The 22,494-nt window shown below is 45.0% G+C and overlaps 2 protein-coding genes across 2 annotated transcripts; one reads left to right on the top strand and one right to left on the bottom strand.

Annotated features, from left to right (window-relative positions):
• Positions 1-882: 882 nt before the first annotated feature.
• CENPT (centromere protein T) lies at positions 883-21,704 on the bottom strand. Its single transcript, XM_052795797.1, has 13 exons — positions 21,249-21,704; positions 20,505-20,625; positions 19,833-19,926; positions 17,678-17,811; positions 16,177-16,210; positions 14,852-14,994; positions 13,960-14,388; positions 9,097-9,273; positions 8,157-8,360; positions 5,960-6,050; positions 3,723-3,887; positions 3,134-3,238; positions 883-1,298 (listed from the first exon to the last, which is right to left on the bottom strand). The coding sequence occupies exons 1-13, from the start codon at positions 21,702-21,704 to the stop codon at positions 1,175-1,177; spliced, it is 2,277 nt and encodes a 758-aa protein (XP_052651757.1). The 3' UTR covers positions 883-1,174.
• Positions 21,703-22,482, top strand: THAP11 (THAP domain containing 11). Its single transcript, XM_052795803.1, has one exon. The coding sequence runs from the start codon at positions 21,703-21,705 to the stop codon at positions 22,441-22,443; it is 741 nt and encodes a 246-aa protein (XP_052651763.1). The 3' UTR covers positions 22,444-22,482.
• Positions 22,483-22,494: the final 12 nt, after the last annotated feature.

The raw sequence follows: 22,494 nt of genomic DNA, 5'->3' as shown, positions 1-22,494 counted from the left end.
TGCAGCTTCCTGCAAGGCATGTCCACCTACCGTGGCATGGGGTCCTCCCCAGGCTGCAGGTGGATATCTGCTCCACCGTGGTCCTCCATGGGCTGCAGGGGGACAGCCTGGCTCACCATGGTCTTCTCCACAGGCTGCAGGGGAGTCTTGGCTCCAGCACCTCCTTCTTCACCGACCTCAGTGTCTGCAGGGTTATTTCTCTCACACTTTTCTCCTTACTCCTCCCACCCACAGCTGCTGCGCAGCGTTTTTACCCTTTCTCAAACATATTATCACTGAGATGCCACCAGCATTGCTGATGGGCTGAGCTTTGGCCAGCGGTGGGTCCACCATTTTGGAGCTGGCTGGAACAGGCTCTGTCCAACACAGGGGCCAAAGGCCACTCCTGCAGCCTTCCCCCCACTACCAAAACCTTGCCACGTAAACCCAGTACACACAATTAACTCCACCTGAATCAATCTCTCCCAGTCTACCTACCATGTGTGCACCAGAAAATTTCATGTCTGAAATGGTCTTAAAATTATCGCTTGCTAATTCCCCGTGAGATTTGGTTATATATAAAGTAAGTATAAAGTCTATTTTCCCATTTCAATTTACATCAGTAACCAGCTGTGGTCACAGATGGACAACGATCTACTCTTGACACAGTAGACTAGGTTTGCAAAGGGGAACAAACCCCAAGTTTGAAAGCCCCTGCTTTAGAAGAATACACAGCTGTAACAAGGATCTGCTGCTTTTTGGAAGGCAGTGCACAACTTTTCTCCTTTGAGCAAACAACTAGTTAGTATGACGAGCATCAACCCAGCTCAATGTCTATTAGGAACATTTTGAACACCACAATGCAGTAGCCTTTCAGCTCACTGGAATAAAGTAGCATTTGCATCACGCAGAATACATATTTTATTTATCAGAGCTGTACAAGTATTCAAAGGTAATGTAAAAAAATTCAGGTTCGTCAAATGACTTGTAACAATAGTTGGTGAGATCCAGCAGGCTGGCCTGATAGCCACAGCACAGCCTGCATCAGTTCAAGAGAATGTCAACTATTTATTGCCCCACTAGTTCCTTGTGGGAAACCCTCACACGGAGCAGTTCCACAGAACAGCATCCAGCCAGCCTCTGCAAGCAGGCCGTCTTCCCACCCACAGGGGCCATTGCTGCCAGAGGGGCACATTCATTTGCAGGGGAACACTTTATTTCCACTCACAGCAACCGGAATCAGGAGCTTCCTGTACTCCAGAGGGAGGTAACGCTCTATCAGCACATGCAACGGCATCTTGTCTGTCACCAGCCCTTGTCTTTGTTCAAAAAGAGGAGAGCAGAGAAGAAACAGAGTTGTACTTTACCCAAGTATAAGCTCATTGCTTTTTAAACTCACAGTCCACCTGCCATAGGATAAATTTTACCATTTAAAGACATACACAGAATGATGTAACAGAAGCAAATAGCTCGTTACCCAGGAGTTTTTTACATTCCCAATTCAGACGTGGTTGGCATTTTCCAACTGTGTAGGGCATGTAGTTTTCTAGTACACCATTTAGCTGATTAGCCTGAAAAATCAGCATCTCCTAGTCTTGTAGAAAGGAAAAAAACCAGCATTTATTTATGCTTTCCTTGTGAAAGGAACAGAAATACTGTTCTTATTCATGAACCAGCAACAACTCCTGATCCCTTTATGAGGCAGTGGAAAGGCATAAAGACATCTAGAAAAAGGTAAAACAACAAGAGTACGGAATCCTCAAATCTGGCCAACTAAACTGTCACACCTCTCAGCCTCTTCATACTGATTTTAGCACAAACCTGTCAGGCAGGAAAATGAAAATCTCTGGACCAGGACAACAACAGATTATTTTTTTAAGCAACAGCACCAGCTCCATCTACAGAGGCCCATGCAAAGCCTTTAATCAGACATGCCCTGCAAAATCCCTCAGATGACTTCAGCATCACATCTGAAACTCTTCCAGTGGAGATGAGGAATAACAACTTGGCATAGTGATAATGACTTTAAATGAGGAGCAATGGATTTGTTTCAGGCCCCACAGAGTTTTACAGAGGGCTCCCAAGCCAAGAACAAACCCCTTGTGTTTTGGTCACAGGACAAAATAAATTCAGGCATGAGATGGGGGAGCTGAAGGACCCCACAGGAAAGAGCAGCAGTGGAGAGGCTCCAAGAACAGTTCATCCAGGCTGCTGGCCAGCCTGACCCTCTTCGGGGTATCCAACTGGCAGCATGAAGGGGAACACAGTTGTTAGGAGAGGCCAGCCCTGGCCTGCCAGGCTGGAGACTCATTTTCCTGCTCTTGAGAGGAATTGTCAGTTTGAATCCAAAGTATCAGCTTTTGCAGGAGCAGGAACTACCTGAAAGAAGGTTGTGGCAAGGTGGGGGTCAGTCTCTCCTCCCAAGTAAGAAGTGATAGGGTGAGAGAATATGGCCTCAAGTTGTGCCGGGGAGGTTTAGATTGGTTATTAGAAAAAATTTCTTCACCAAAAGGGTTATCAACCTTTGGAACAGGCTGCCCAGGGAAGTGGTTGAGTCACCATCCCTGGAGGTATTTAAAAGACGTGTAGATGTGGTGCTTAGGGACACAGTTTAGTGGTGGACTCGATGATCTTACAGATCTTTTCCAACCTAAATGGTTCTATGATTCTATGATTTTGTTTGGAAGAGTAAGTCATCAAAACAGAGAGCAGGGCAGGTGAAAATGCTCACACTATTTCAGTTGCAAGCACTTCTAGTAAAGAGATCACTCAGGGACACAAACAGTGCAGCCCATCCTCGCACTTACTGTTACTCTGCTTTTTCTACTGACACCATTTCCCAGCCATAACCGCTTCACCCTTGCACACATCCCCCTCCTCTTGCTGCTCGTTCCTCAGATGACTCCTTGCACCCCCAACCCCTCACTGCTTGCTTTTGGCCCTCCACCACCATCATCATGGAGTATAAAAACCCACATCCACGAATGCCCACCTGGGACAGAAGACCAAGTGGCATCATGCAGAGTAAATCACAAGATACCACACTTCCTGTGGAAATACTTACTGCTAGTGCACGCCCTGGCAACGACAGTCTTACCAGGCTATCAAAGCACTACCGAACACTACTACAGGTTAGTAATAACTCTCCCTTTACCTTCTCATGAGGACTTCCAGGTCAGCCATCTCCACTGTCTTCCTCCCTGCATGGTTGGTGTAAGCTTCCAGATCGCTGCTTAGCTGCTTGAAGTATCTCTCACAGCTAAAGGAGGATTGAGGAGGGAAATAAAATCAGGCTGTGGAGTGTGTGAACTTCTGTAGGGCAAGCTGCACTAGAACTGCTTGCCGTGTTGGTCACAGCCTACCAGAGAAAACTGCAGGAGAAGAAACACTCTGCAGCCACCCGGCTCATGGAGAGTGCTAATGATATTAGTGTGCTGTTAGCTAGAGAAGATTGTGAATGGTGCAATTTGCACTGGCTGGGACAAAACCCAGAAGCTCCTGCAAGGCAGCGTTGGTCATGGATACCCTCACAGCAGCCAAAAGCACCTAGCACATTTCTGTCCTTGTTTTAACCAGACCTCCAGTGACTCTCCCCACAGCTGAATAGGGAGGGCTGTCAGCTTCCCAGCAGCACTCCTGACAGGTTTGTTATTTCAGGAGAGAAAAGAAAGGGGGGAAAAAAAAAAAAAAAAAAAAAAGACTAGAAAGAGTGGGAGGAGGAGGAACAGTTTGCTGTCACTTACCATTTTTCAACAATTTTGTATGCATCTCTGGCCACTGGCATTTTCACGTAATGGCTAAATATCTTCTTTATCAAACTACTTGCTACTTCAGGCTTACTCGTTTTCCTCCGTGTTGCTCCCGAGCTCTTTGGAATTGGCTTGGCCTGCAGCGGCTGCAGGGGAGACCTTTGGGGAAATTGAAAATTCGCGCATCAAATGAACAAACATAGGGGAGAGGCAGAGAACACAGGCTGAGTTTGGGCAAACCTTATGCTGAATTCAAAGGGGTACAAACTACCTCGAGCTCTTAATTCTTTCTCCCTCCCAATTCTTCAAAACCCTCATGCGCATGAAGTACAGTTTGCAAACAGTTCACATAGCATTGTAACCTTGGGAGAAGCAATCCAGACTCAAGTTTCCCCAAGATAAACATGCTAGTATAACAGATAGTCAGCAAACTATAGTTCCCTCCAATACATAAATGCAGTTTTCACTGTATCCCTGTAGTATTCACTCTCCAGGAGCGCACAAAGTTTGATGCATCCACAGGTCACCTCTGTATCCGCAGACAGGAGTCCAGTCTGCAGGGTATACTTTTACACTATTACAAACATTTTGTTTAGTGGGGTTTTTTGTAGGTTTTGGGGTTTTTTTGTTTGGTTGGTTTTTTTGGTGGGTTGGTTTTTGTTTTGTTTTTTTCTTAAACATGACTAAGTCCCAAAGGAAATTACGACTGTTTTCCGTTCTAAAAAGGAAAAATTGTAACATGAAAAAGGGAAGGGAAATCTCTAGATTCACTCAGTAGACAAGTGGAAAACAACAAAAAACCCCCCTGAAATCTCAGACTAACACATGCAAAACCCACAGAGGGAGTGCATGTATCATTTGATTCGCTCACCAGCCCACCTGCATGTTTTTCTGTCAGAACCTCAGAGGCAGGTGGAAGAGATCAGCCCCAGAGATGAAGTATGGGTAGCAGTGAGACAAAAACCAGTCATTATTTAAGTCATCTTGGTTACTGTTTCTGTGCGTCAGCTTAACCATTTGTGAATGATTATATATGAACGTTTGGTTCACAGGATCAGGGCAAAATTCAAGTTTAGTGACTGCATTAGACATCGGTGTTTCTAAATGAAAAGTACTATGGCTCTAATCTGGTATAGTTGATCACAGTAGAATTGTACCAGTATAAAGAGATTATTTTATAGCAGAATGTCTTAACCGTGGCTCTCACATGGTTATTGCTCCACTACGTAACCTAGAGTATTCCTCGGGCTTTTAACCTGAGCATCGCTATCTCAGGAAACAAGCAGGCCCACTCAGGGTCAGACTGCATTATGTAAAGTGCGAAAAAACCATGCATTTTCTGTGCAACAACTTCCTGTAATCGAGGCTCTGAACCTGTAATTATGATCAGCTGTTATCTCAGCACAGCTTGAAAGCAAATCTGCGTTCATTCAGTTCCACTTCAGCAGAGTATCAGACTCCTTTTTCTATTTTATAAATATATTTTACTATTCATGATTAGAGCGATCATCCAGCACCTTCTGTAAGCATCACTCACCTTTGTTCACAGCAGGAAAGGGCACAAGAACTTGGTTTGATTGTTTATTGCTTCAATAAACAAAAATCTAGAGTCATGGGCTAGAAAATTCCTCCTGTTCCCTAGGACCCACTGTTACTGGTTCTGATGAAGCATATGGCTTCACCAAATTTCTAGTTAAGAGGGTGACAAATGTTAATTTATTTGGAGTAATGCAGAGGACAGGTTCACTTTCTGCCTCTAGGCAAGCTTTATTTTACACTCAGCATGTGGCAACTGCATACAGCTTTAGGCTTCTAAAGTCAATACAAATACATCATTTTATGCAATCAATGTAACATAATCTGCAATTCCCCCTCTTCTGCAAGGGCCTCTGCATCCCATACTGAAGTCTATGGCTCCAGGGTAGCTTATCAGTTGAAAAACTCCTAGGAAAAGGTTTTGGCCTTCAGCACAAGAAAATATTACAAGAACATTCATTGGAAAGACTTGAGGCATTGGACCTGTTCTGGGAGAGTGCTGACATTCACTTGATAGAACTCTATTCAATTACTAAAGCAGTGAATGAACTAGAGACTTCAGGACTCCTCCCTCCCTGCTACAGCTGATAAAACACAAAACAATTGACAAAGCTGGGCTCGGCGCTCTCCCCCTGGCACTAACACCCCCCAGACACAGTTCTACCAGGCCACTGCTGAAGGTGGCTTATACTTACTTGGGAGAAGCAGGTTTTACAGGACGTGGAGTTGACAGCAGTGGCTTGTAGGCTGCAGCACGGACAAACGTGGGTGTCTTCATGGAAACCTCTAGGGGAAAAAAAAGTACTTGAGGAACTGAACTCTATTTTCAGAGCTCCCGCAGCAAGCAGTGCTGCAGCAGCAGACAGAAGCCCAGCCAGCTTTCCACACATCTGGTCCAGTGCCACACTGCCTGCGCTCAGGCTGTGGCTCCATGGCACCCTGAACCAGCACGACTGCTGGCTGCTGCAGTTCCACCCCCCCCACCTCCTGCCACACAGGCTGGCGGCTTCCCTCCCACCCAGGTCCAGCCCATCAGCCCCTGTGCTGGACCAGCACACTGGGCAGGGCGTAGGAACACACATCAGGGCCATGCTGCAGGAGCTGATGGCTGGGTCGACTTAAGCTGCCAAGAAGCTGCAGCCCCTTTTCCCAGAGAGAACTTCAAAGTCTGCAAGCTACCTCACTGCCACCCTGCTAAATCAGTGGGAAATTGTCCTGAACACAGGGACGAGCAGAGCAACAAAATCACATTACAAGGGTCAGTTTGTAGGCATCTCCCATATTTACAGGTTTTCATAAATTCCCTCCAACTAAGGCTCAGGTTATAGTCAGTACCTCACCTCTTCTTTGCTGTGAACCACCCATATCAGTTTCCTCCAAGTCTAATCTGCATCCTCTCACTTCACTCTTAAACTTCTTTACTTCTTAACAAGTGAGAGCAGGAAAGAAAACAATGTTAACAGAAATGAAATACTGAGTAGCTTCCTGTCTAGAAGAGGAGCGAGTGGTCTTGGAGGTCTTGCCTGACAGTTTCCCTTGAAAGCTGAGTGCAGCCCAAGAATCCAGCATATCTGGCAATGTTGTCAACTTCACAACACTCCCTAAAAGCTAGGACACGTGCCCTGTTATAGAAGACAAGCCCAGCTACTAGAGGGCTGAGGGCTCAGGTACTACTGAGAGTAGTACAACTCAGAGGGTCAGGAGTATCTCAGAGAAAGCAGGACCAGGTAAACTACCATCGTTCCTTGCATTAGCTTCTTCTGAAGAAATATTTCTGTGTGCTGGAGGGACAGGGAGCAGGTTGCAGGAGAAGAGACTAGTTATGCTGAGGTTTCCGAGGTCAGTTTTATGACAAGTGTGCATAATTTCTCATCTTTTCTTCCTCTCCTTGTCCAATGAGACCTGTAAGATGCCACTCTTACTGTTCCACCCTATCAGCAGAGATCTCTTCATCAAGATCTCTCCATCTCTTCATACAGCTGTGTTAAAGATAAGCATGTTGACACACAATTGTAGATGTGCTAAGAACACCTACAGCTTCTCTTGTGGCAAAAGTGTACCACTTCAACTGTCGTCTTCGTGCCTTCCACGCTGCACAAATACATACAGGCATTGATACTCTCATTAGAGCTGTATTTCCCCACAATGCCTCAAATCCTGGCAATGAGATTCTTTTAGTTCAGTTTTTTATTTCAGGGTGTATTGTACTTTTAAAGACTTTAAGACCAGTGCCAAAAGACACCACTAAAACACACTCTGGGCATTCTCAAATGTGGCCTTGATCAAAGAGAACTCAGTCTGATGTGTATGTTCTTCCAAAGGGCACAAGCACTCTTGAGGCAACAGAGCAGACTGATGCAGTGTCTGAAGAACTGTTCAGAAACAGACACTTCCTCTCAGCTTTCTGGAAAGCCAGCCTACTCTTTTGGTTAACTGGAAAGGAAATCTGTAACTACATGTACAAAATATGGGGTTCTAAATCAGGTTTCAAGCCTGGAGTCACATAAATGGCTGTGGAAACAGCAGTTCAGTGCTAAAACATTAAAAAGTCAGCATGAAGTTAGGAGTCAGGAAGGAAGGAAGAATGAAATGGAGGATATCCCTATGTCACTATATAAAACCACTCTGCACTCAGTTTTGTCTATTTGTGCACTTCCATTACCTTCACCTCAAAAAGTACCAGAAGATCTAGGTCCCTGAAGCACCTGACAAGCCAGTAACAATCTGGCCCTAGGAATAGCAGCCAACAGCTTCCCCTGGACTATCCAATGGACTAAACAGTTAATCACATTATTAACCTACGTTGTTCCTCAATCTATCGAGAGGTAACAGGAAAAAATTTCTCCAACTGCCTTCTGCTATTGCTGCAACAGTACCTTCACCTTTTCTTACCTTCACTCTCAGGGTCTTCAGTTTCATTCACAGTAGGCTCTTCTTCCGGACCATCCAATTCTACCGTGATAACCTGGTCTTCTAGTTCATCTGCTTGTTCAACAGCTTCCTTTAATGGCTCCATCCCAGATTTTTCAGAGGAGGAAAAAGCATGAGAATGCCTGCCCAGACTTCCAGCTCTGACACCTTTGGCAATCTCATGTTCTAGATTTCCAAAGCAGGAAAAATACATCATTGAAACAAGTATCATAGCCAAAATTTCAAAGCACTCATAAGAATGAAACCCAGCTTTCCATTCCTAATGATGTTGCCACCTATTATATTCCTATCTTCAAGGATTAGGGTGTCAATACACTAAGTTAGATAAGCTAAAGCACTGATGAATCCTCAACTTTTCCCTCTGCTTCCTCTAGGTCTGCAGAGGTCAAACAGAAAAAATAGCACCTGGTACTGTGGAGAAGCCCATGAGATTTGAGTGAAATTTTTATCTGAGCTCCTTTTAAATGAACTTCCTTTAATAACAACTTTTATCTCAAAAGAAGTCTAACCAAAGCCTTAGCGCAGCATGTTGAACACAGAAGACCCAGCAATTCAGGAAAAGTAACTTAGAACATCCTGATTTGCCAACACACTCAGAAGGTCTCCAAGTTTTATCAATCTTTGCCTGATTCTAGAACTCCCACTAGTAAATTTTAACTAAGCTTTCCACAATTATATATTTCTAAGCAGTATTGCCAATATAATTTTGTTTTCCATTTGAACAGAATGCAGTCTTTCAGCTTAAAATGCCAAAATTAGTTTGATATTTTCCCAGCATTTAGCCCAGATTCCAGAATGCAAAGAGAGTTAACAAGTCTCTCGCCCAGCACTGATGCCAATAATGCAGCTTGAGAGGCCTCTGGCATTAGAGATAGTTGTCAATATTAGAGGTTGTCCTCACCAGCTTCGGGAGAGCCTTGGTGTTCAACACTGCCTTCTGCTATTCCCTCTTCTTCCGAAGGGGCCATTTCTGTTTCAACTCTGGCATCCTCTATGGTAGTTATCTGCGATTCTGCTTTTTTGGTCAGTTTCTTCTCCAAATGTTCAGAATATCCAGCACTTGCACGATGCTCTGCAGCTAAAATAGGAAATTCTATCAACAATTTTACCTACAAAAAAACCCCAATCAACCACCAGCATACAGTTTAACAACCACTAAAATTTACTCATAAGTAAACTCAGCAATAGCCATAAGCTATAAATAAGGGAAGCAGATGCAGCTCCCATCCAAAAGTTTACAGCTAAGAAATGCACAACTTTTCCTGTGTTTGCTCTACAGCCACCTAATTAGGGTGCACATCAGATCCTGATGAAGGAATTTTACCTATCAGTAAGCAGAGCTCCTCAAGATCTGCCATCTCTACGTCTGTTCTCACTTTTGGTGATTGTGTGAAAGAAAAATTTCTTTTCCTTTAAGTCTAACAACACATGGAGTTTGTGCTCAGCTTCTCCTCCCCATTTTCTCAGTTTTTCTGAAGAAACAATTTTGCAAGAGATACATTGCATTATAAAGAGGAGAGCACCTAGCAGTGGTTTTAACCATCCCGGACAAGCCTCTAGCAGGCAGGATGAGGAGAAATAAATGGACACATGATTTGCATGCCTTTAAAAACTTCAGCTACTTAAGTAGCTACTGAAGTACCAAAGAGTACTTAAGTACTCCTTTTCCCTATATACTACACTTATAGTCCACATGCCTGTTACCCCATGGCTCAATTCCAGTAGAAACCCACACAGGTAATTATTTGGAGAAATCTTACTGGGAACTCTCATAGTATCATCACTTGCTGAAGGGTTTCGAAATCTTGGCTGAGCGCAGAACCAGAAGCTGTAAAAGTGGATTTTCACCATCCTCTCCAGTGACTGGGAGTTTTCACACTCAAAAGTACAAGTGTCAAGGCCTTGGGAGCCCTAAGCCCCAGTGAAGGGGACAAGGAAATTTGGCCAAAGGTGGTGCAAAAATCAGTAATACCAATCCCACTAACCAGAACATTGGATTCCCTACACCAATGCAGGGCAAAATCTTGCCTAGAGTTAAGTGAAATATTAACTAGCTTTGTGGGGAGAAGACAAAAGCTCAGCTCTACACTAAGACTGCATAAGGCAGACAGGCACCAGTGAGTCTCCCCCACTATTGGATCCCTGCTGGGATACAGTACTTTAACAGTGGAGTATCAGATGCTATTGACACATTCAAGTCTTAATTTTTACTGAATTCTTCACCTCTTGCTAGTAGCAATACCTCCTGTAGTTTGGTATAACCTGCTAGCTGTTAGTGCAAGTTGCTCCTCTCTAGTTGCTGCACTGACAGATCAGGGAGCTGTTTGTTTCAATTTGTTTGCTGAATCATCCCCTCCATGCTGCTCAAGGCCTTCCTTTTTAAACTCCTTACATTTCACTCCCATTGTCTTTTCTCCAGGCCGAGCAGTCCTTATCTTCAGTCATTCAATGCACAGAAACGGTTCCATATATTTGATTATCGTTAACAGTAAACCTGGTTTTCTCTGCACCTTCTCTAGTTCTATTAAATCTATTTAGAGACGGAGAGGTTAGAACTGCACGCAGTATTCAAAAAGTGAGCATGACAATCATTTCCATAGTGACACAGTGACATTTTGTCATCTCTTCCTTTCATAATAACTTTTATGTGTTATTTGCTTTTCTGACCATCCCCCAAGCTTTGAGCTGTTATTCACAGAACTGTAACAATTCTGAGCTGACTTTCATCAGTCTCAAGAGAAACATCCCATTTAAATTTCACACTCCACAGGCGCGCCCAAGTAAAACTGTAACAGGACAAAAGAATCACGGAAGATTACAGGATGCCAACCTTACACAACTGTAAATTTAGAGGTGCAGAATATCTGCTACCTTAATGAACTACTCTAAAAGAACTGTTTAAAACAAAAGGCTATATTATCATGATAAAAAGGCAACATAACTAATTTTGGTGATACGTCTGGTATGTGCAAGCAATTACTTATGGGCACTGCAAGTATTCAGTTTAAAATTCTAGTAACAAAACTGTTGGTGCTATAGACTGTGCAGTTTCCATACCGCCAAAAGGTAATTCATATGAAACTTCAGACGTAATTAAGCCTAGGGAAAGCTCAACCTGCATGGCAATGGTATTCTCTCATTTCCAGACACTGTCAAAGGAACAATGGGAAAGACTTTAAAAGGATCCTAAACTGGAGTCTGAAAAATGAAATTCAAGAAAACACAGGAATTTGTGTCCACACATACCCAAAGCTTTATGTAATGACTGGATAACACCTGCCACCCCCAGCATCGGCACAGAGTTTTTATTTTTACTGTCTTATTCTAAGGCAAAAGGATTTCAGAGATAACTGAGAATGTGCTTGTGAAAGCAGGCAACTTGCATGACTTGCTCTCTTCCAGGAACAAGGAGGTATGAAAGCCCAACCTACTAGTGACAATCTTTATTACTTAAGGGAGGGCAACCTTCAAGCCCTTGTCTTAAAGAGAAAAAGATGCTGGTTGGTACTGGAGAAAGATAACGGCCAACATGGCTTAAATAAATGTAGTAAAGCATTAAAAGAGTGATTAGCCAGATATATTCCTTGCCAAGAGGGAGCTATTCATCTTTCCTATGGGAAGATGAGCAGTACTATGGACGTACCAAAAAATATGAACCTTTATTCCATTTGCAGTCACCGTGAACAAAGCAAATACTGACAAGAAAGCACATGAGCAAGTCACAGCTTACTTTTAGAAAGCTTGTCTGGAAATGCTCACAGTATCTCCTATAAGACTTGAATTAAATTATCTCTAGCATCTACGGCAAAATAAAGTCTTATTTTACTCTGCAAGTCGCCTGAAAAACTCTTGGTTTTAATCAAAGTACTCCATTCCCTTGCAACACTGCAAGCACTTCTTACCCTCTCTGAAAATCTCTTCCTGTTCCACTTTGTTCACGGTATCAGCCATCTGCTTTTTCTGTATCACATACATCTGGGTCTTCAACTACATGGGACACAACTTCTCTCAAAGACATGCTGAAATATCTCTTAGGCTTTAGATTGACTGGGGATCCCAAACATTTACTTGGACTTCTGGATGGCAAAGAGGAGCTCCATCTATTAACAGCTAGAAATTGAGAGCATTAACGTGCTCCCATTATCTTTATAAATTTCCTTTTAGCTTTCCTGGTAAGTAAAATACCAACCAAGCAGAGAGAGGAATACACACAAGAAAATGCTCTTCCTTTACTTGAAACAGTTTGGGAAGTTCACATTGTATCTTAGGAACCAGTTGGAAAAGTCCTTTCAATTATTTTTCGGTTCACACTGAGGAGCAACATTGACATCAGCTACCTTTGGCAAAAGAGCAGAACTACATAACCATTAACTTTTGACATCAATGCCTTACAAACTCCAGCATCTCTAAGATATGCTCTCACTTCCCCCCCCCTTCCTCTCATTTGATCCAGTCCTCTATTCCATGTCCTCCACACTTTTCTCCACGTTATCTATCCATTTGTCCTAACAGTGCCTACCATTGGACTCTTCAGAGCAACTAACCTTTTTCTGTTGATCTCTTCCCTTGTCCTTTCAAAACAACTTTTCCCAGCAAGCTTGCCACAGACAACCCTTCAGAAGCAGAGTATGGTGCAAGAGCCCACCCCGCGTTAATTAATTTCTAAACTTTCCAGGGCAAGAACTCTTCCTGGCCTGAGCAGTACTGAATACAACAATCATTCTTTAAATACTGTCTCTGTGGCCTTTTTGACAATGGATCTTAAAAACAACTAAATGAAAAAAAACAATAGCTGTCTGTACTTCATGAAAAGCATAGGGTGTTTTGATTGAAGAACTGCACAAAGCCATTTACTGCAGCAGATCCTGTCCTGGCTAGCTGCCTCAGGGTCACTAAGCAGAAAATTTTAGGGTTACAACTGTGCCTTGGGGCCTCGTCAACACAGTATGAGGAAAATGTGCTCCCATTTACACAGCCAGGACAAAGTATTTACAGGGAAATTGCAGAAGAGAGATACTGGACACCAGGGAAAAACTGGCAAGTTCATAGGATTGGCAAAGCATTGGTACAGAGCGACCAGGGAGGTGACTACCTCTGTCCAAGGGATTTTTAAGGCCCTGGAGACAGCAAAGCGTTTGGCTGTGACATATAAATGACCTTACCAGGGTAAAGATCTAGACTAGTAACCTCCTGACACTCCTCCTAACTCTGTCTACCGCTCCTACACATTATCTCCTTAGCTCCCCATATTTGTGACCAATTTACAGTGTCCACTTCTGGGCTCCCCAGTACAAGAGAGAGATGGACATACTGGAGACAGTCCAGCAAATGGCCACCAGGACAGTTAAGGGACTGCAGCATCCCTCCTAGGAGGAAAGGCTGAAAGAGCTGGGACTGTTCAGCCTGGAGAAGAGAAGGCTCAAGGGGATCTCATCAATATACGCAAGTATCTGAAGGGAGTGTGTAAAGCAGATGGAGCCAGCCTCTTTCTAGTGGTGCCCACTGCCAGGACAGGAGGCTCTGCCTGAACACCAGGAAACACTTTTTCACTGTGAGGGTGACTCAGCACTGGAACAGGTTGCTCTCTATCCTTGGAAAAACGTAAAAACCGCCTGGACATGGTCCTGGGCAACCTGCTCTAGGTGGCCCTGCTTGAGCAGGGGGGCTGGAGAAGATGGCCTCCAGAGGTCCCTTCCTACTTCAGCCATTCTGTGATTTCAGGTAATACCTGCTAAGCCCCAAGTCCTAACCCAAGAGTACTCACTGCCAACCACCACCTCTTCCAAAACAGAAAGCTGTTCCATTGGGTTACTCTGCTGGGAATGATCTTGCTTATCTTCTTGCTGGTTTGCAGGTGTTTTTGGAGATACATGAGTCATTCTGTCAACATGCTCATGATCAAGGATTAAGTCCGCAGAGGATCTTTGGGTCCCTCCCTCATTTGTGCCCACACTGGATACCAGGCCCACCAGCCTTGCTTCCTCTTGAGCTGCATCAGAAATCTTGCTTGTCTGTGCTGAAGTTTTTGAATCTGATAGCTGTGGTTCAAGAGCAGAAAGCTTATTGTGGCTCTGTTCATCAAACTGAGGCTGAACAAAGAGCTCTGTGTTACTCAGCATGATTTCCGCATCGCTTGCCAGCATGGCTGTTGGAATCCCAGATGCTGTTTCTGAGTCCACAAGATAGTTCTGTGCTGTTTAGAAAGTTTTAAAACAAGTTTTATGTGAAAAACTGTTCAAGGTCATAGGGACACCCATTTATTACCAGGACTCGCATAATTCAAAATTTAAGTCATTCAACCAAATTTTATTTATCCTCCACAGATCAAACACTGAAACTGCATCACCATGCTTCGGTGTCCCTAACTTTCTCTACCAAACCATCTCCAGTACCCACAGTTATGAACACGATCCCAAACGATTCCTGTGGTATAAATCACCAAACTGGGTGGAGCACATATTTAAGTGCATAGAATCAAAGCAACTACAGATGCAGAGTCTCATTCTAATCTTGCCTCCCAAATTGCACTGGATTTCTGTGAACGTGCTGGTAGCCTTTAAATTGTAAAATACAGACCACACTTCAGTAACTGCTTCTAAAAGCCACCTTATATAAGGCCCTCCCTCCCAAAACAGAAGTAACAACGCAAAAGAAACCTTTTCTTTTCAGCATGTTCTGTTCCACTCCGCCTTCAAAAGCTTCCATGTCAATAGCTTTGCGATTTTTTGGCCTCCGGAGCAAGCCTCTCTTTTCAACAGTGTCTGGTGGGATCAAGGAACCAAGAGACAGGCGAAGAGATCTGTAAAAAGAGAAGGGAAGAAACAATTTTCCGAAGTTACACACTCCCCTTTTACCCTCAGATTACAGACATGGTGCCACTAGCCATGAGACATTTCACGAATCCCTTAGCTAGGAGGAATTTCCCCCAAAAAACCCTTGAAGATTACATGCCAGTCTACTTTAAACAAATAGTTTAATTTTATGGTATCACCTAACATCGGGATATGTATCAGAGAGATCAGGAAACAGACTGTTTTACAGCCTCCTACCTCACAAGGGCTGCAACAATGTATCTGACAGAAGGTTCTGGCATTTTAAAAATTTTAAATAAAAAAAAAAAGGGGGAAAACAAATGTTTGAGTGTAAAGATGTCCTCTAGATGACAGCAGGATGGTAGGAGGACTTCAAGTCTAAGAAGCTGCTCAGTATCAGTATTCACAGCAAAGTACAGCTACCAACACACTGTAACTTTTTTGAGATGGGAACTAAGATAGCAACATGCAAAGCATGGGAAAAGATGTATCTCACTGCACATATTTTGCATCCTAAAGAGACTGGCCATGCTCAGCTACCTCCTGTCCCTCTCTCTAGGCAGCACAATCAAAAACGTTCAGAGGATTCAAAGATAGGAAGTACAGAATGCAGCCCTATGAATCACCTTGCATGGGACCACAGGCAAGGGCTGCAGCGAGAAGGGTGAAATAAATTGCTAACCATGGCTAGGATCATTAGCAAAGTACAGGGGCAACACAGGAAAATGAGTTCTTTGACTTGCTAAAAAGCTTTTAAAGTCCAGGAGAGCTGGACTATAGACTGCATAGATGCAACTGATGCGATGAGTCAATTAACAGGCAGTCATAATATTCTAAGGTATATTGTGTACTGATTTATTGTTGGAAACATGAGAATGAAAGGAAAAAAGGAATGATCCTAATAAGTAAAAAGAGGAACAATAGTAGCAATACAAGCTAGACCAACCTGGGCATACAGTGCGGAGCCACAATTTCTGAAAATCACAAGGTATGTACTAGAACACCTTCAAATTCTGTCACCAGAGTGGGGAGATGATTGTGTTAGTACTAACATAGGTCTTTATCATGAATCCAGGTATCTATACTGTTCATCACAACTACAGAGGTGATGAATCAAGGCAGCTATAGTTAGGAGAGCCAGAAGTTAAGACATTTTAATTTAAACTCACCGAGCCAAAGCAGTGCTGTCCAACGTTGACTGAGCTAGAAAAAGTTGGTGACACATTAGTTAAGAAATTGCGCTAGCTGAGAAATTACTGCCTACACAACAGGCTACAGGAACACCCCAATGGATCTTCCTCTTTCTAGAGCCAGTTATGCTACAATCCTCAAAAGTTACATTTTGGTGAGAACAGAATTAGATGACAGGTTCATTTTACAATTTCTTGTCTGCGTTTCAGAACTGCATATTAGAATTCTAATAAGCAATTTCTGAAAGGGTAATAAAACAATTATTTCAAAGAAAATTTAACATGGCACACGCCCTCATACTCATTATTAATCTTACCACATTAATAGCAAGATACTAGGCTAGTGCCTCAGTCACAACCCTTCAGCAACCTAAACTAAACATTAAAGCATCTGGAAGCTTTAGAAGTACAGATAACTACTCCACAGATTGTTGGTGAAAGTATAACTCAAACCTGTTCTACTCGCAAAGCCCCCAAAATCCAAAAGCAGATCTGGAGAGCAGTGACATAATCATGCCCATACTAGAAAATACTAGAGCATGCCCCCTCTGCTTTTACAGAGCTGCCCACGTCTTATCAGAACATGTTCAGACCAGGCATCAGGCTAAAGAAAGACAAGTCGATTTTTTTGACCACAGGGTGGTCAAAACAGGTTTTGAGTCAGGGTGGGATTCAGCTCCAGATTAAAATATCCAAACACAGGTGTCTGTTCCCATTATAGTCAAGCACAATTAATCAAATGCAGGTGTCTACTTTAGGGTAAGCTCAATACCCTCCATACTCCACTGACTAGATCTCCCCTAAACTTTAGGAGGATTTCAGTTACCTAGTGTGTATGCAGACACAGAGTGTCTGTAATTCAGAGCTGAGGTACTGTTGTCTGTAATTCAGAGCTGAATCTCACCCTTGAATTCTACTCCAGTTGCTACTGCCAATAGGATACGTAAACCAAGGTGAAGTGTTTTATCTGCCTCTGTTAAACTGCAAATAAAATGGAAGTTATATTTACCAAATTTACAAATTTATGTTTAAAGGGAAGACTTACTCCAATATAAAACATTATTTCTTTTATAAAACTATAAGACCCTTTTTTCTCAAACAAGAACTTTATAACCTACTTGATGTAATTGCAACGAAAAACATGCAGCTTGTTGTATTTTCAAGTTTCTGGAATTGAGGGGAAGACAGGGATTGCTTCCTTCAGAGGCACTTCAAAACTCAAAGAGCACCAAGTTGGAAAATAGTCAAGTTATATACAGTCAGGGCAGAGCCCATAACTTGGCTCTAAAAAGCTTATTGTAAATTTGATAGGAGGGGCTTTTACCTTCTCCCCTATCCCCTTTGTGCAAGATACTGCAATCTTGCTTCCAAACGTACAACTGCCCAGCTGAGAAGTCACTAAGAACAAAACTGCAGCAGATGATGATCAGCTGACAGCAAACACAGTGCTGAACAACGTAATTTTCAACTGCGGCCTTACCTTGGTTCTGGGGAAGTCGTTTATCTGCTGCTCTCTCAAATTCAGAAATGCTGAGTTTCTTTCTCTTCTTAGTCATACGGAATGTGGCGATAGATGTCTCCTCAGGAACAAGGTCTGGCAGTTGCATTTCCACCCTATCAATACAAACCAAGCCTTTAACAAAGGATAACATTATCACTTGGCTACCCTAGAAAGGTCCCTGTAACATCACTGAAAAACAAATTAAAATTATTTGTCCTTGCTGCAGCAGGAGTAAGGAACTAATGGGCGATTAGCTCAGCAAATGAGGGAACATGTCATTCCCTCCTACTAAATCAAAGTAAACTTCACAAAGAGAATCAAAACTTGAGTATATATTCAAAACGACAGGGCTGAGAAAGGTCAGACTAGAGTAAAAACTTGGACTTCCAACAAGCTCCATAGCTCTCTCCTAACAGCACACAGGAGCAATTAGGTTTGTCAACCATTACAGCATAAATGAAAAAGCCATCATCATGAAACAACATTAGGTATCACAAAGCTCACTGGTGCGTGGAATTGACACATAACGTCCCAGTCAAGCACTGGATCAGGATCAGAAAGTATGTTTCTGAGTTGTTTTCCCCCTGTACTGGGAAGTTCCAAGAATCCCCTCTCATGAAGGTCACATTCAGGCAGTGAGTTGCTGTCAGCACTCCACACCATGTCCTGCAGTACTAGAGCAGAGCATCCCTCCTGCAGCCAAGGGCCCACATTCAGCAGATGTATCCTTCTGTATCCTTTGCTGCAACAAACATGGCTTCAATATAGCAAGAAAGGTAAGGTGATCATGTTTACAGGTCTTTTCCCCCTACAAAATACATTCTCTACCACCCAGAAATGTAGCTAAGTTTCGTTTCTTATTATGAGCCTAACATAAGCCTAAGCATTAGAATTAACCGACTTGTAACAGGGAAAAAAAGATTTCTCATTTTTTTGCATCTATCCTGGAATGTGCTATTACAACTAGGGAAAGCAGTGCCTTCCCAAATTCAGGAAAGTTCACGTCAACTAAAGGAAGGTTGTGAGGAAGGATTTAAAACAAAAAGTCTATACCTGTTTCAGTTCAAGAACTAACTAACATGGAACATAAAACCCTGCAAATGTCCAATCACCTTGTCTTTTTGCTTAAGAAAGGCTGATGAGAAGCACATTCAAAGACGTTCAAGAGCTACAACAAGCAAAATCAAGAAGGAACTAAAATAATATTGCTCATCTTTCTTGAATTTAAAAAAAACAACAAGTGGTTACACTTACAGAAAACTCAGATGTTTCCTCCTCTATTAAAAAATCGGAAAGATGGAAGTTTGCTTAATATTTTACATGACCTGTTTAAGGTTGCTTATGGTCAATGCAAAAAGTTTAGCTATAAAGACAAAAATAATCACATTATTTAGAACAGTCTATTTTGCAGTAAGCAAAAACATGCACAAGCATTGTGACAAAACTGGCTAAAGCAAATTAAGACCTACCACCACTACTGGTTTTCTTCTATTTCATAACAAAGTGGAAGTAAATGATTCACACTTCAGCCTCTCCAATTCAGTCAGGCCTATTAACTTAAAATATTAATGGAAGCTAAACATATATAAAAGTGGCTGAGCCTCAGGCAAACCTCACCTCCAAACCACTCTACAGGAAGGAAGTTACCCGTAGCAGCCCAAAACGAGGGCAACCAAGGAGCAGTAACACCGTAAAAAGCTACAGCAGCCTGCATTCTGAATACAAGACACAGCAGTAACTCATTACGCCCCAGCATCGTCAGCACACAGCCTGTAGCCTTGGGGAGATCCAAGAACTTCTATTTTAGTGTCTGTCAGACAACTACGAAAAGTAGGCTTCCATCACGAGCCTTATTGTAACCAGCACTTCCACTGCAAAAAGATACTAAAAATCTGCATTTAAGCAGCAGGACTAAGCACAAACATGCAGCATTTACTATTCAGTCCCTCAGTCCCAGTGACTCCTATGCGACTTTTGAAGCTGGAGAGGTATTTCTGAAAATCCAACCTGACAGAATGCAATTATGATCACTGAAACAGAAGTAAGAGAAATCCTACTCCCCAATGCCATCACAGGAACTGCAGCTATACCTGGTAGTGTAAAAACTAAAAGTAAAAATTAAAATATCACTCACATGCTGGACACCCTCTTAGATGGGAGTTCTGGTGGAGCTGCTTCTGTTTCTTCATGTTTAGATATCTGAGGTGCTAGAGGTGAAACTTGTGGTTCTGCCAAAAAACCCAAAACATTTCCTTTCCAACATTCAATCCAGCAAGAATGCCAAAATGCAGCAGAGCATCGAATCTATACTACATTCTGTAAATGACATATATTAGCGGTTTAAAATAAAGACCTGGTGAAAAATATTTGGGTTCTACTCCTGGGAAGGCTGCCATGGACAGCGACAAAGCCAACAGTGACAAATGGCAGCATGGGGGTTCCACGTACTGCAGCAGAGCTGAGCTGAAGTCTGCAACAGCGCATGCCTCTATAATTAACACACAATGCTACAGCTAAAGGCAGCACAAAGATGACACGCTTGCTCACCAGCATAAGAACACCGAGTGAAGAGAATATGATATCATCAATCCAAGACCTGGTCTTTGAGACAGAGTTGTATCACATGACCTTGTTCAGCTGTCACAGCAGTGATTCCTCTTTTACATAAATCAGTCAATACAATGGTCTGGATTTCTGTTCCGCATAACAGGGTAAGAATAATAGACTACAAAAGAACACCTCCTGTTCTCAACTCCACCAAAGCACTGTCCTTCTGTTCTCCGTTTTTCTGAAAAAAGATACTTACGGGTCTGGATGATTCTCTTGAGCATAATCCGTGGTGTGTCATTGTCAAGATCAGGGAACATAGTCGGTCTCTGCTTCACCAAGGTGCTTCTGCCAGAATTTGTCCCTGAATCGGATACAGTCTACAGAGAGAAATCAGAGCCATGCAATTCAAAAACCGTATTTTCATCATTAAAGATGAACCTTAGCATCAAAAGCATTCATCATCTGTCTTCTAATAAAAAGCTAAGCTAGCCAACGTGAAACATTTTCCAAATTCCCAAAAAGAAATCATGCGCATTTGCTTTTCAACAACGGTGGCGCTTCATTTTTGAGCGGAAGACAATTCGCAATGCCAGATCAAGGCAGGTTTCAATGCACAGCTCTCATCGTGGGCAACAGCCTGAGGAACTTGAAAGCACGGCCCGCAGCCCTTCGTCCCTCACAGCCCTCACCTAAAACAACCCAAAAAGGGGAAACAGAAGAAAAACATAGAGGTGGAAAGCTGTGCCGGCCCCGGCTATTCGGTGAGCACGAAATTCATAAGTTTCGGCCCATTTTTCCCCTTTAAAGGCGGGCAAAGGAGCGTGCTTTGCCCCCCGGTCCCTGGTCCAAGGGCCTCGCTTCTCCCTCACACCGAGCAGGTACGGGCGGGCAGCGCCCGGCGACCCCCGCGGGACGGCTGGTCCCGACAGCGACGCGATCTTCCCCTTCCCCCCCCCCCCGCACGCCCCGCGGCGGGGCCGGCCGGACCCCATTCCGCCACCTTCACAGCGGCCCGCGTTGGGTAGAGGCCGCTATGCCTGGCCCCGCGGCGGACCCGCGGCCAGCTGTCGGCCATGACGGAGTAACGGCCCCGCCGCCTTCCCGCCCAGCCGCCTCTCGCGAGACCGCCGCGCGGCGCCCCACGGGAGCGGGGGCGGAGCCTGCCGGGGGCGGAGCCTGCCGAGAGCGAGGCGCGGAGGGTGGTGGCCGCAGTCGGCGGGGGCGGGGGCGCAGCGCAGTGTGGGGCGGGTAGTTCCGGCGCGGCGCCGCTGCCGCGGTGCATTGTGGTCCGCGTAGTTCCGGTGCGGCCGCGACGGGCGGCGTTGGCGGGTGGCGAGAGGCCGCCGTTGGCCTTGTGGGATCTGTAGTTCGGCGGGACTCCCCCGCGCCCGCTCTCCCCGCCGCCGGGGCCGCCCAGGGGTACCCCCCCCCCCTCCCCGGGAGGTCGCCCCGCCATGCCGGGCTTCACCTGCTGCGTGCCGGGCTGCTACAACAACTCGCACCGCGACAAGGCGCTGCACTTCTACACCTTCCCCAAGGACGAGGAGCTGCGGCGCCTCTGGCTGAAGAACGTCTCCCGGGCGGGCGTCAGCGGCTGCTTCAGCACCTTCCAGCCCACCACGGGCCACCGCGTCTGCAGCGAGCACTTCCAGGGCGGTCGCAAGTCCTACCTGGTGCGGGTCCCTACCATCTTCCCGCTCCGCGGCGTCAACGAGCGCAAGGCGCAGCGGGCCGCCCGCCGCCCCCGCCCCGCCGCCGCCGCCGCCTCCTCCTCCGCCGCCGCCTCCGCCGCCGCGCAGGGCCCCGGTGCCGCCGCCGCCGAGGCCCCGGCAGGGGGCGCGGCCGAGGACGTGAAGCCCATCGACCTGACGGTGCAGGTGGAGCTCGGGGCCGGGGCGCCCGCTGGGCCCGGCCCCGGCAGGCTACCGGCGGCGGCAGGGGAGGAGGGCCCGGTGGAGGGCGGCCCCCCGGACCACTCGTACTCGCTGTCGTCGGGCACCACGTCGGAGGAGCTGCTGAGGAAGCTGAACGAGCAGCGCGACATCATTGCGCTGCTGGAGGTGAAGATGAAGGAGATGAAGGGCAGCATCCGCCGCCTGCGCCTGGCCGAGGCCCAGCTCCGTGAGGAGATCCGCGAGAAGGACCGGCTGCTCCACGCCGCCAGCGCCGGGACCCGCAAGCGTCACGGCCTCTGAGGCCGGGGCCCGGCCTGGGGCGGGGGGGTGTCCGGCCCGGGGCGGGGGGGT

Source organism: Harpia harpyja, chromosome 9 (genome assembly GCF_026419915.1).
Source record: "Harpia harpyja isolate bHarHar1 chromosome 9, bHarHar1 primary haplotype, whole genome shotgun sequence".
NCBI classification, from domain to species: Eukaryota; Metazoa; Chordata; class Aves; order Accipitriformes; family Accipitridae; genus Harpia; species Harpia harpyja.
Note: the sequence above shows the minus strand (reverse complement) of the source record. Positions and strands in the feature narration are given on the sequence as shown.